This window comes from Akebia trifoliata, chromosome 3 (assembly GCF_017979445.1).
Source record: "Akebia trifoliata isolate Shusen 1 chromosome 3, ASM1797944v1, whole genome shotgun sequence".
NCBI classification, from domain to species: domain Eukaryota; kingdom Viridiplantae; phylum Streptophyta; class Magnoliopsida; order Ranunculales; family Lardizabalaceae; genus Akebia; species Akebia trifoliata.
The window spans coordinates 54,436,964-54,451,103 of NC_141377.1; the positions used below are offsets into that span (position 1 = coordinate 54,436,964).

At 35.5% G+C, this 14,140-nt stretch overlaps 3 protein-coding genes across 3 annotated transcripts; 2 read left to right on the plus strand and 1 right to left on the minus strand.

Moving 5' to 3' along the window:
- Nucleotides 1–492: 492 nt before the first annotated feature.
- On the plus strand, nucleotides 493–2,207 carry LOC147408035 (xyloglucan-specific galacturonosyltransferase 1-like). Its single transcript, XM_086432877.1, has one exon. The coding sequence runs from the start codon at nucleotides 493–495 to the stop codon at nucleotides 2,113–2,115; it is 1,623 nt and encodes a 540-aa protein (XP_086289003.1). The 3' UTR covers nucleotides 2,116–2,207.
- Nucleotides 2,208–3,396: 1,189 nt separating this feature from the next.
- Nucleotides 3,397–4,476, minus strand: LOC147408036 (protein MOS2-like). The gene has a single exon (XM_086436874.1). It carries the CDS (start codon nucleotides 4,332–4,334, stop codon nucleotides 3,639–3,641), a length of 696 nt encoding a protein of 231 aa, XP_086293000.1. The 5' UTR covers nucleotides 4,335–4,476; the 3' UTR covers nucleotides 3,397–3,638.
- A 2,077-nt stretch (nucleotides 4,477–6,553) lies between these two features.
- On the plus strand, nucleotides 6,554–12,889 carry SR (serine racemase). The gene is made up of 7 exons (XM_086436873.1): nucleotides 6,554–6,715; nucleotides 9,889–10,064; nucleotides 10,212–10,298; nucleotides 10,386–10,616; nucleotides 10,840–10,913; nucleotides 11,009–11,195; nucleotides 12,439–12,889. Exons 1-7 carry the CDS (start codon nucleotides 6,554–6,556, stop codon nucleotides 12,683–12,685), a joined length of 1,164 nt encoding a protein of 387 aa, XP_086292999.1. The 3' UTR covers nucleotides 12,686–12,889.
- The last annotated feature ends 1,251 nt before the right edge of the window (nucleotides 12,890–14,140 follow it).

Genomic DNA, 14,140 nt, shown 5'->3' on the forward strand with positions numbered 1-14,140 from the left:
GAAGTGCAACCATTTTTCTTTGGGAGTATCTTTCTAGTGATGGGGAAGAAACAGTTCTGGGTGATGAGCAATTAGTTCCTTCCAAACATGAAGTACAACATATTTTCTGACTTATTTGGAGTCAATGAGTTGACTTGGCAAGTTGGTTCCGTCGTCCCCAATAAATCTTTTTCTTACTTTAAAAAGTATTATAGTCCATAATAATAAAATATCCAACCAAAATGGGAAGAGGACCCCTGGGATTTGCCAAGGAAACATGCCTCCTAAGAGAAAAGTACTATAAAAAATAGTTAAAATTCAGTTACAGAGAATATGGTTTGCTAGTAATACTATAACCTACCAACGTGCACTCAAGTATTCAACCACTCAATACTTACATTCTCCCATGTTCATGAAAAATAGTCAAACCCACAGCCTATTTTTCCTTCCACCCTTCACTAGAAAAACCAATCTAATTGCAAGAAAACCAATCACCCAAAAAAATAAAAAAATATGGCAGTTTTTGTATCAAAGAAGAGATCTAGAGAATCCAAGAAATCAAAATTGAATTCAGCATCAGGTCTCATTCATCCTCTTTTATGTCGATTTCTATATCGAATCCCCGCTGCCCTTCTCTTGTTAATGCTTATCTTCCTATGGTCTTCTTCGACTACTATAATATCTGGTTCGATCGTTCATGTTTGTGTATCCTCTCGGAAACTCAATAATCTTTATTGTCTTTCGGCAGGAACCCAACCCAATTTCGAAATCCCAAACATCACCAACAACAAAACTACTGATGCTGTTACTACCAACACTAATAGTGTCGGTACTTTCAACAACCACCAGATCGATGATATAAAAAATATTGAGAAGGATGAGGAGATAGTGGAGGCTGTTAAGGTGGTGGAAGGACAATTACAAGTTCATCGATCTTGGATATCGAATTCAAGCCACAACAGCTGTGATGGACGGGGGATATTCGTATATGATTTGCCTCCGAAATTCAATAAGGATCTACTGGATCGATGTGTTGATATGGTCCCTTGGATGGATTTTTGCAGTTATTTTGCAAATGAGGCCATGGGTGAACCAATTTCGAAGCTTGGGAAGGGATGGTACCACACTCATCAGTACTCACTCGAACCGATATTCCATTCAAGGGCGTTGAAGCATCCTTGCAGAGTTTATAATGAGAATGAAGCTAAGCTTTTTTATGTCCCTTACTATGGTGGATTAGACATCTTGAGATGGCATTTCATGAATGTTTCCGATGCTGTTAAAGACGCATTAGGATTGGAACTCATCAACTGGCTCGAGATGCAACGATCATGGGATAGAAACAACGGGAAGGATCATGTATTCGTATTGGGTAAGATCTCATGGGATTTTCGACGAAACAACGTGACTTTATGGGGGGCTAATTTCTTAGAACTCGATCAAATGCAAAACCCATTAAAGCTTTTGATTGAACGACAACCATGGCACGTTAACGACATCGGAATCCCTCATCCAACCTATTTCCATCCACACACAGACAATGAAATCGTCGAGTGGCAATTAAAGATCATCCAATCAAACCGTAAAAACCTCATAAGCTTTGCTGGGGCTGCTCGACCCAATGCTCCGGAGAACATAAGATCATTATTAATCAAGCAATGTACCTCGAGGGATAATGGGACGTGTCGGTTCCATGATTGCAATTCTGGTGGATGCAAACAACCTGAAACTGTGATCGAGCTGTTCATGGAATCTGAATTCTGTCTTCAACCTCCAGGTGATAGCCCAACAAGGAAATCCTTATTTGATTCTCTTGTATCGGGTTGCATTCCAGTGATCTTCGACCCATTCACGGCCTACTACCAGTACCCATGGCACTTACCAAAGGATCATGGACGATATTCAGTGTTTATAGACCAAAAAGAGGTGAGAGACATGAAGGTGGATGTCGTCGAGAAGCTCATGACGGTTTCAGTGAGGGAAAGAGAAGATATGAGGAGATTTATAGTGTATGAATTATTACCTGGATTGGTTTATGGGGATTCAGGCTCAGGGCTTGTGAAGTTTAAGGATGCTTTCTCTATATCGATGGATAATCTGCTCAATCGTGTGAGCAGAACTGAATCAATATCTTGATTGTTTTGGTATGTTCTTCCTCTAAATTATTGTCTATCGAAGAAGAATTTTGTATATCTTGTGTTTTCTTGAATTTATTTTTGCTTGTTTTTCATCACATGTACAGTAGGTTGTGATGTGAGTAATAAATATCGATTATTATTTTCTTTTTCTTCTTTTTTTTTTTCTTTTCTTTTGGCTCGAAAACTAGTAATTTTTTTAAAGAGAGTTACTATTGTCACACCAACTTTTACGAACACCACACCAATTGTGTGCAATTCTTTTGGTGATTTACATAGGAATTGGTGTGACATTAGTAAATGTTGGTGTGGCAATAGCAGCTCTCTTATTAATTAGAGAAATTTACCAGAGTTTTCATAATTAATTATCAAAACGGTAAATTATAGCAATTAATTCTGAAAACGATAATTTTAGCATTTTTGGAATTAATATTTTTTACCAAAACGGTAAAAACAGTAAAATGTAATTTTTTTTTTTACTGAAAATACCATTTTTTGTTTTACATATGTATTTACCATTTTAACCTTAGAAATAAATTAAAATCCAACTAAATCTTTCTCTTCTTTTTAATCTTCCCAACACTAAATAGAAATATGAAAGAGAAGATGATTTTTTTCATAATTTTAGTCAAAAAATAAAAAAGAGTATTTTCGATAAAAAAATATATATATTTTACTGTTTTTATCGTTTTGGTAAAAAATATTAATTCTTAAAATGGTAAAATTACCATTTTCAGAATTAATTGCTACAGTTTACCATTTTGGTAAATAGTCGAAACGTGATGCATGTTTTGGTAAATTTGCCTATTAATTATGCTAGGAAAAAAGAGGGTTCCCCTAGAAAAAAAAAATCTCAATTTGATTTTTCTTTTTTTCTTGTTCTTCTTCAAAATCAATCTTCTTGATTTTCATCTTCAACCTTAAAAGTCCATACCCTTTACACTATAGGATTTTTACACTCTGTTTGGATTGAGAGAGATGGAGAGAAGAGAAGACTAAAGAAATCAGTTTTCTCTCCATTTTTCTTGTTTGGAAAGTTAAGTGAGGAGAGAAAAGAAAGTTAATGGAGAGAAAATTGTTCATTTTTGTTCTCCCCCAAATCGAGGAGATTTGGTGAGAAAGTGAGAAAATAGAACAAATTACTTTCTATTGTATTATTTTTCTCTTCTTTTCTTTTCTATCTATCCAAACATGGTGGAGAGAAAATTATTTTCTCTTCTCTTCTCTGGTTTCTCTCAATCCAAATAGATTTTAGAAAATTAGAAATGATGGAATTTTAGGTAAAAAATGTTCCATAGATGCTACATTTTTAACTCAAATTCTAAAAATCTCTTACATAAATAAGTTAAAAAAAAAGGAACCTTTTTAATAGTTTCAAGTAGAATGACAAGCTCTAAACAAAAACAAAGTTCTAATTACAAGCGGTGTGTATAGTAGAGAAAAAGACAAGTTGAGATCACACATTGTGTTGAATCCTCCTCCCATGATCTGACCCTTTTAGGGGCAACAAGTTGGGAACTTGAATTATGCCCTTTCTTCCCTTTTCGTACCATTTGTTTCAGGAACAAACCCTAACCCTTCTCTTCCAGTCCTTCCTACATACTGAACTACTTTTACATCTTCTTTAGCATTCTTTCCAATCCCCTTTCCCTCAGACCATCCATATGAAGCAAGTAAACTCGCACCAAAACCCTTGACAGGAATATCGATAAATTCATCGAATCCACGATCTTCTGGTAATTTCTTCATATCGTCCTTAAATTTCTGCTTTTTCATATCTTCATTAAATTTCTGCAACAACAAGTTCTCAATAGAACCAGAAAGACCGGATCGATCACTAAGATTATCAGATTTCTTATCATTGCTTCCATCATTAGTACCATTTTCCTTATATCGAAGATTCAAACCATATGAGAATGCGGAATCGATGCCGCGAAGATCAAGATCGTCTGTGAAGGAGTGAGAAGTGGTAGGGAGACCAACGTTGTTTCGCGTCGTCTTATAGGGTTTCCATGTGTTCTCCAATCGGGGAATTACATGCTTAGGTTTAGGTTTAGTGTTGTTGTTGGTTAGGGTTTTTGATGGATCAAACTCGGTTACGAACTCGTGGTGTTGGGAGATCTCATGATCTTCGTCTTCTTCTTGGTTGAAAATTTCTAATGGTTTGAGGTTATTCGATTTCGAAGAGCGTTTTGAAGGGAGAGGGAAAGAGGTTGTCATCTGTAACAACTAACAACCAGGAGAATCATGCAAGACAAGAGAGTTGGTTGGATAAAGGATTTGCCCTCATTTATTATATATAATATAGGGAAGCGTTTTGGAGGCTCTAAACAGAGCCAAACATTGTGCTAATGTATGGGTTAGAAGTTTTGGAATGGCCTGATTTTTTGTGAGGATGATCTCTGTGATGAGGAAATCATCCTCACCAAAAATCAACTCATTCTGAAACTTTTAACCTTATAAAAAATTATTAACAAAAATTGGACGATTCACAATTCTTCAACTTATAAATTAGGGTTATAAGTTTTGGGATGATCTCTTCACCATAGAGATATCTTTACAAAAAATCAGTTCATTCCAAAACTTCTAATCGCTATTTTGAAAAATACTTGGCACAGTGTTTGGCTCTCTTTAGGGCCTCTGAACACTCTCCTATAATATATAGTAAGGCTACAACTTATTAATTGGGAAAGTTACGACCCTGGCGGAGGCTTTGTTCTAAATATTCCCCAAGTTTTGGGCGATCTTTTTAGTCCATTTAGTAAAATTTTCTTGAGTTATTGTAAAATGACTCGTCAGGTGGCACACTCAATCGACTCATTGACGTGGACAAGTTTGAAAATCATAGATCTTTTTGCCTCATGATACACGACTCCCTCAGGAGACACTTTTTATGGGGAAGTGCAATTGTGTATATCAAGACGTACAGATCTACGACTCCAAACTTGTCATATCAATGAGTCGATTGAGTATGCCACCTGGTGAGTCATTTTATTACGACTCAATTTTCTTTTCTTTTAATGGTTCGTGACATAGTCACACATGCAGAGTATGGGTTTAACTCGGCAAGAAAAACTTTCGAAAAAAGGGGGGGGGGTGAAATGATAGAATTAAAAGATATAAAAATATATTAAAAGTTAGAGATTGATGTGGCAAGGACATAGAATCATAGATTGTTTTCATCGGGATACAAAGGAAAAGGATGTGCGCTTTTGTGCCTTTGCCGCGTTCCAAGACCGCATGCATTTGTCATTATTCTAAAAGTTATGAAAAATATATATCTAATAAAAATTCATAAAATCAATTTATTATCATCAAATCCCATGTTTATACATTTATGAATCATCAAATTCTAATATATATCAAATCCTACATTGAAAAAAATAAGAAGGTATATATATATTTTTAAAGATTCTTGCAGAAAAAAAAAACAAGAATAAAACGGTATTTTTTTTAAATATCACAAATGAAAAAGTTACGCTTTTAATTGTCAGAAATGCAAGGCACATTTTTTTTTTCATTCAAAAAATTATCATTTTTTGTTATTATGATTCGTGAAACTCATCTTATGTTTATAATGATTTTGAAATATCCAAATTACCCTTTTATCATCTTCTTCACTTAGTTAGGTTTTTCAATGGCGATTGTGATTATTTTCGACGATCTTTGATCATAAATGACGAATGAAGAATGATATTATCTTATTTTTGAACATTTAGTCGTATTTTTCTTTATTTATTTTGATGTTTCATTACAAAAATAAAGAACGGAGTTGATATTCTAATTTTTTTTAATGATTATATTATATTTTTTAATTTACAACCGTCTTTATTTTGATGTTTCATTACAAAAATAAAGAACAAAGTTGATATTCTATTTTTTTAATGATTATATTATACTTTTTAATTTGCAACTTTCAACGAGATTTACCCAGTATCAAACTAAAATAAATGAAAAATCTCGATCACATTTACAATGTGGAGTTCACTACTTTTTATTATATAATTCAACATTTAATTATTATCGAGATCAATAATTTTTTTTAATGAAAATATTATCTAACTCGACAATAATTAAATGTTGAACTCAAGTTCACCATGGTGGATGCTCTTATAGTTTCACATAGCACTACATTGGTACTCTTAAAAAAAAAAAAAAAAAAAAAGCGCAATAGTGTTGAAAAATAAATAAAATTGAGAACAAATCCAAGTCAAAATTCATGACTCCAAATTGCCTCGAGATTGAGATGACTCACTTGGGTCATTTCAATATTGTTTAAGAACGATTAAGATATTCAATGTGAATCGTCTCGCACAATATCTCATTTGACAACCGAGAAGCTTTCACATTGGATTTTGTATTTTTTAATTATTTACATATAAATTATATTAATATATAATTGCAAATCGAGTTAAAGAGTTTACCTTATGAGAGAAGATATGTCTGGTACGAGTCAACTCAGTATCTCTGGCGAGGCATGGCAAGACGAAATACCGAGTTTTAACACAGGGTTTGCATATTTTGCAAGAAGTAGTAATCCGAAGGTTGTTTCTGGGGTATTCAGAATCATATTTTCATCGAGAAGCGAAATCACCAAGATTGTAAGTTCTTCCCAAGTCCCAACCCACTAACACTAGTTGAGAGCTTAAAGATACTAATAATTTTCAGTTGCTTCTCTCTCTTCTCTGGATGGATTTGAATCCAAGCATGAAAGTGAATGTTTGTAATTTTTTTGAGGAAATTTTATTATAAATGTTAAGGGATACTTTTTTAGTTCATTGTAGCAGAGCAAAGCACATCAACTTATTTTTTCTTAAATCTAACATTCATAATAACTGTGATGTTGAAACCCATGATGAACTTTTTAATTTTTTTTTTTTTTAATTTATAGTTTATTTATTTTATGTAATGCAAACAGTGTGTAGACTGTGATTTATTTATTTATTTATTTTAAATATCAACTATAATACTAATATGATTATTATCATTTATGATAGCTTTGTTAATAATTTGCCCATGGGATTTATTTTAATTTTAGAGGAGAATACTTTTCAGTGAGAAATTTGGATCCCCAAATGATGGATCCTGTGAACATTGGTAATAAAGATTAGGAAAGCAACAATAACAACAACAACAACAACAAAAAAAAAATCCTCACTAAGAAGAACATTGTACTCTTATCAATAAAATTTTCACTTATCCAAAAAAAAAAGAAGAAAGAATAGATTAGGGAACTAAATATTCAAAGGAACTTCACCAATCCATATATCCTCCTCAAATCAATATCTATTTCCCCCCAACCTTGAATCTAACGCGTTCCGAAATTTTTAACTCCTATCTGAGTGCCTTTCTAAGTCACGTATCCATGCGGTTCTCTAACGCTTCTTGATTTCCAACCTAATGTCTCACTTCCAAAACCGTCCTAATAATTTTCCACCATGGGGATTGTTGCACATTCCCGAACCTCTAGAGTCATTTCCTAAGGAGGGATTTGTTCATAGTTTGAAGCTTCATGCCTAACCACCCTTATGAGATTTAGGATCACAAACCATATCCCAACTCACTAAATGATACTCATGAGATTTTCTTGAGTTGCTCTATAAAAATATCTGGTTAGCTTTTCTATACTGATGTTGGCATAGAGAAGAGGCATGAAGTACACATGGATGCTTGTCAAACAAATTTTCAATTAAATTAGTCTACTCCCTTTGGATAGATCAAGCTGTCGAGGAAGAAAGCTTTTTGTTTACTTTATCGAAAATTGGATCCCAAATGGATTTGGATTGGTTATATGCACCTAGGGGGAGACCCAGATAGGAGGTCAGTGATCTAGCCACTTGATGTTCCCAAATAGGAGCTGAATCTCCAAAACCATTGATGCTAAACAACATGTTCTTATTCAAATTGTCCTTTAAACTAGAAATTGTTTCAAAACAACGAAGGATACCCACACAAGTATCTGGGTTGACCATAGGAGGCATCCAAGAACATAAAGGCATCTATAGTAAACTGGAGCTAGGAGATATTCAAACCTCCCACCTTCATTGAAAACTACGTAGCTTCCCACAAAAAAACGCTCGAGAGATCATTCAACTGAGCAGGGGCGGAGCTGGTGGGGGCAATTGCCCCCGCAGAACTTTGAGACACCCCTATATTTTCAACTAATTACATGTCCTATTTGTCCCCACTCCCTCATCTCTCTCCTCATTTGCCCCCACACCCTCACCTCCCTCCAATCATATTTTCCAGCACAAATAATTTTCTCATCATTCAAGTTCTTCAACTATACTAACCCATAGTTTGCCCCCACTACAAGAAAATCCTGGCTCCGCCCCTGCGACTGAGGGCTTTTGCTAATTGTAACTTGTAAGGAAGAGGAAGGGGGAGAGAGGGTCACCTTTTCTCATTGCACATGAGCTTTTAAAATAACTCTTTGGGTTACTATTAACCATTATGGAGAAGGGAACTGAGGAAACAAGCTTCATAATTCATTTCCTCCAAGCAAAGACCAAAACCCATCCTCTCTAACATGTAATACAGTCTAGAAAGTCCCAATTAACATGATCAAATGCTTTTTTTAAAATCAATTTTACAAACCACAGTCAGGCTATTGTCCTTGATACTAGCATCAATATACTCATTAGCAATTAAGATTCCATCCAAAATTTGTCGCTTCAACAACAAACGTACTTTTCTTATTTTCAATAAGATTAGGGAGCACAAGACGAAGTCTTGATGCAAAAACTTATGCAAGGATCTTGTCAAGTACTCCCCACAAGGCTGATTGGTTCAAAGTCCAAAATATACTCCATCCCTTGCTTCCATAGTACATCAGACTTCTTAATTAAAACCCAGTTTACATTGAACTTTCAGTCTTGCAGGGAGACTTTAAGAGAAACTCTGCACATATCACCGAGGAGTGATGGCACAAATGAGGTAAAACCAATGGTTTTGTTCCTTCCTTTTCCGTGCCTATGTGAAAAAGGTTAAAGCTCCATATCAAATGCCATAAAAACCAAGAAAGACATTACATTATCAGACTCTATCAAATGGGAATATCAGGCAAGCAAGACTTCTAAAAGGGTCTTTACACGATCATGGGTCTTCACAAAAGAGAAATATTCACCCATATGCTGATGTATGAGATTGTACTCCATGCATATTTTGCAATAAAAAGTAATTCTTGCATCTGTCTGTCCTTTTCTTAATCAGAGGTGTTTGTTTTCGATCTAGGAAAAGATGTAAGTAACAGACCAGATCTTTTCAGTTTTCTACCTGAAGTGTGTTCCTACATCCTATATTATTAATAAACTAGGGTTTGCCTGTGCTGCATCCTCTTTGGGGTTTAGGGGATAAAAGAGGAAAATAAATAAATTTGTAAGGGTATTATTGGAAAAGGGGAAACGAGGAAAAGCAATATAGAAAGTTGTAGGGGTGTTTTTGGAAAGGGATAGAAGAGAAAAGACAATGAAGTTAGGGGTATTCTTGGGAAGGGGAAGAAGAGAGAAGACAAACGAGGAGGGACAACCATCCTTGAGATACGTTGTTTATGGGGTATAAATCCTGAGACAAAGGAGTGAGGTCCACGGTTGTGTTTTATCATATAGATTGCTTAGTCAGTCAGATCAACAGTCCAATTTGACATGATTAATATCGAGAGTTCCAACTTCACTTCCATTGAGATTATCCCACATTTTGTGACCATAAAACTTGTAATGTTGAATTTAGGATCTTTTAAGAACCTATTTTTGATCTTGGTGGTTACCATGTGCAGATGGAAGTGGAGGGTCAACTACAGACTGAGAACTATGCAGCTGATATTTCAAGTATAAAAGAAGCTCATATACGCATTAACCCATTCATACATAGAACTCCAATTCTAACTTCAGAAAATCTGAATTCTATTTCTGGAAGGAAGCTATTTTTCAAATGTGAATGTTTGCAGAAGGGGTAAGCAGTTAATTAAATAGAGGTGAATGGTAACAAATTTTGGATTTTCTCTTCTGCAATTTATATTTGATCTTAAACATGTTTTTGTTTTATGTAACATCCTTAGAGAGGGTACTGATATTGAGTGCCTCTTTTTTGATGGCTTAGGGGAGCTTTTAAGTTTAGAGGTGCGTGCAATGCTATATTTTCAATTGGGGATGATGAAGCAGCTAAAGGGGTTGTAACCCACAGCAGGTTTGCTCAGTGTTCTTTAGTAGCACCATATTTACTTTATCGTGTCAATGTTAGGGTAACAAATCTAATCATGTATTCCATGTTTAGTGGCAACCATGCTGCAGCAGTGTCTTTGGCTGCAAAGCTACGTGGAATCCCAGCCTATATTGTTATACCAAAGAATGCCCCGAAGTGTAAGGTTGAGAATGTGAGGCGTTATGGTGGGCAGGTTATTTGGAGCGAAGCCACAATTCAGTCAAGAGAATGTGTTGCTAGAAAGGTGTTGGAGGAAACAGGTGCAGTTCTGGTTCATCCATTTAATGATGGGCGCATAATAAGGTAGTTTGTTAAGCTTTATTCTATTTATCATGAATTTGGCTGGGTTATGTAGACGAAAATGATATATCAGGAATTATGGTCATGCACGACTTCATAGTGCGTGTATTATGCAGCAATTAAATGGTTTATATCTTTGCTATTTTGCTACTTATACGTCTTTTGACATGGTGTTGATTTCCCTGCAATTTATAGTCGAGGTTGACATTTTTTTTTTTTTGGGCAGTGGACAGGGTACCATATCACTGGAGCTGCTAGAGCAAATCCCACAAATTGACGCTATAATAGTCCCAATAAGTGGTTCGTTCAATCATCTTTGAGTTAATAATCATTCCCTAGATCACTCTTGTTTCTGAATACGAATTTGTTTCCTTTTCTCAAAAAAATAAATATAGGAGGTGGTTTGATATCGGGGGTGGCATTGGCTGCCAAGTCAATTAACCCTAATATTCGGATTTTGGCTGCTGAACCAAGGGGAGCTAATGATGCTGCTCTATCCAAGGCAGCTGGAAGGATTGTTACACAAGCTGAAACCAACACCATTGCAGACGGGCTTCGAGCTTTTCTTGGAGATCTGACATGGTAAATAGAATCTTTATTGTATTGGAGATCATTTTGCATTTCAAAAGGACCAATAATTGCTAAACGAAATTTCACAACCATTAATCTGCGCACTTGGTACTCCTGCAAAGCTCCGTAAATCTGTGAATTTGGAGATGGCACGATTTTGTGCTATTTCTTAAGGGAAATTGTGGGGACCTTCCAAACTTTGCAACAATGTCAATTGAGGGCAATCAAATTCCCAAGAAAATTTTGTAGCAATATGGAGTGGGGCATCCTGTAATGGAAAGTTCGCAAAATGACCAAAAGCAATAATTGAAGAAAAGAAATAAAAGAGATCGAAGATGCAATCACATAACATAGAGATTTACATGAGGTATATTCACAGAACCATGCTCCAAAAGACAAAAACAGATTACTATGTTTCTCCCACAGAAAACTACTATAAATACCCCTAATGAATTAGGGATAGCAACCTACCAACACAAAAGTACGTTTTTGCGTCGAGCTAGATGGTAAAACCCATGGATTGATTAACAGGAACTCCTAGGTGACCAGTACCATCAGGCTCCACAAACATGACACAACCAAGTACTTGATGTCGGTGTCTGCAAAATTTTCTTTTATTGGGTTTTGGCCTAACAGTCTCGCTTTGCATGAAAAGAGCGGCAACCAATGAAAGCTTGAAAATGAAAGCTTGGAATTACAATTTACCCTCATAGTACATGCCTCGTGCTTTTAAGCTCTCGTTTGGGTTTAAATGCTTTTAACAGTGACAAAATGATTGTCTCAACTGATGTCGTTGTGATAGATGTCTTAAATTTAGTTCGGGATATACGTACTGCACAAATTTTATCCAAATAGCGAAACTAGGGATGTAATTGTAACTTGTTTTAGGGTTACAGGGGAGAGAAATCAAACTGGAAGCTAGGATTTCAGAGTTGTGTGGGTTCGACTTTTGGGAGCGCTATTGGGAGAAATCTCAGGGTGCAAACTCTTCCTCAAAATAGTGAATCGCTCTCATCCCATTCATGGATGTATGCATTGCTGAACCACGTAACTTTTGATGTGTTCTATGTTCTTTTATTTTATCTATTTATCATCGTCATCATCATCGTTGTGATTATTATTATTTTGCTTTCGTGGGTTGATATGGGGTTTGTTCACACGTTGTAACCACCTACTATTAATATTTTGATTGAATAACTCTAGCACTAGTAAATTATCTATTTTTCCGTTGACACACTATCTTTCTATGGTGCAGGCCGATAGTACGAGATTTGGTGGATGACATCATCATAGTCGACGATAAGGAGATCATAGAAGCCATGAGAATGTGCTATGAGATTCTGAAGATTGCAGTGGAGCCTAGTGGGGCCATTGGTCTTGCTGCCGTCCTATCTGACAGTTTCCGAGGATGTCCTGCTTGGAAGGACTGCAAACACATTGGAATTATTCTTTCGGGAGGTAACGTCGATTTGGGAGTTCTCTGGGAATCATTTAATAAGTGAAAACGTAATAGAGTTCTTGTTCATGGTGAGGAAACCTGCCCTTTCTATGTACAATCACAATTGTTGTAGATGTTTAGAAAGCTTTGAAATTGTCCTGATGGTCTCTGTCAAGAAAAATGAAAAACACCCAAGACCATCTATCTTCTTTCATACAGCTCTGCCTTCGATTTAAGTTCTTCTATGGAATCATTTCTCTTTTTTATCTTCTATAAGACTTCTGATTTGAGGCATAAATTATTTTGTGAAAATGTTTGGGAAAATACTTTGGGCAGACTTTATTCATCTCTCGGAATTAGGGATGCGTGTTGGTCTGGTTCAACATGTGAATTAGGTCGCTTCCAGGTTAAGAAAATGGAGGATCGATCAATTCGGTTCAGTTCTCCATTCAAGGTTTCTGTGGAGCTGAACCAAACCGAGAACCAGACTCTTAATGACTTACTACTTTTTAGGAGTTGGGAAATCGATTAATGACTTTTTTTTCATGGATAGATGACTTATTATATATAATTTAATTTTCATTAAGAATATGTTACTTTTGAGTAGTTTTATTGGATATTAGGATATTAGCAACATGGTTTTTAAACTCGTTCGAGACCGAGACGTATCATCCGAGTTAACTCGGTATTAGAGCTGAACGAGACCAACTCACAAAGTCATTTTTTGATCGAGTTTTACGTCTCACGTTCAATTTTTTGAGTTATCTCACGAGACGTCTCAAACGTATCGAAAAACTCATCCAAGATGATTCAGTATCAGAGCTGAACGAGACCAAGTTTAAAAATCATGATTAGCAATCCATTGAATTGAACCAACCCAAATTGACTTTAGTTTAGTTTGGTTCTATGGGAAATTCAATTATGTTATGTTTCTTATTTAATGGAAGCGAGTTATGTTGGTTCGGTTCTGATTTTTCCCCCAAACTGAACTATGTTGCACCCCTACTTGGAAACACACATCTTCGGAATACTTATTTCAAAGATAAATATTGGATTATATTTTCATATAAAATTTGATTTATCTTTCTAATAAGTAGTTTTTAGGGTTTAGAAGTTAGAAAATTTTGTAATAGAATGCAAAAGATAGGTATTCCCGCTTAATCTCTCTATTTTATAAAAGAGAAGTTATATTATTGGGGGGCGTTCAAGGGCCAACTTTTTGGTAAAACATTTTTCAAAACATGGGTTAGAGGTTTTGGAATAGGCTGAGGTGAGGAGATCATCATCACCAAAAATCAGCCCATTCCAAAACTTCTAATACCATTAAAAACAGTTTATAAAAAATGGACGGTCCACGATTTTTCAACTTGTAAACATGGGTTAGAAGTTTTGGAAAGGGCTGATTTTTGGTGATGATGATCTCCTCACCATAGAGATCATCCTCACCAAAAATCGGCCCATTCCAAAACTTCTAACTCATGTTTTGAAAAATGTTTTGCCAAAAAGTTTGCCATTGAAC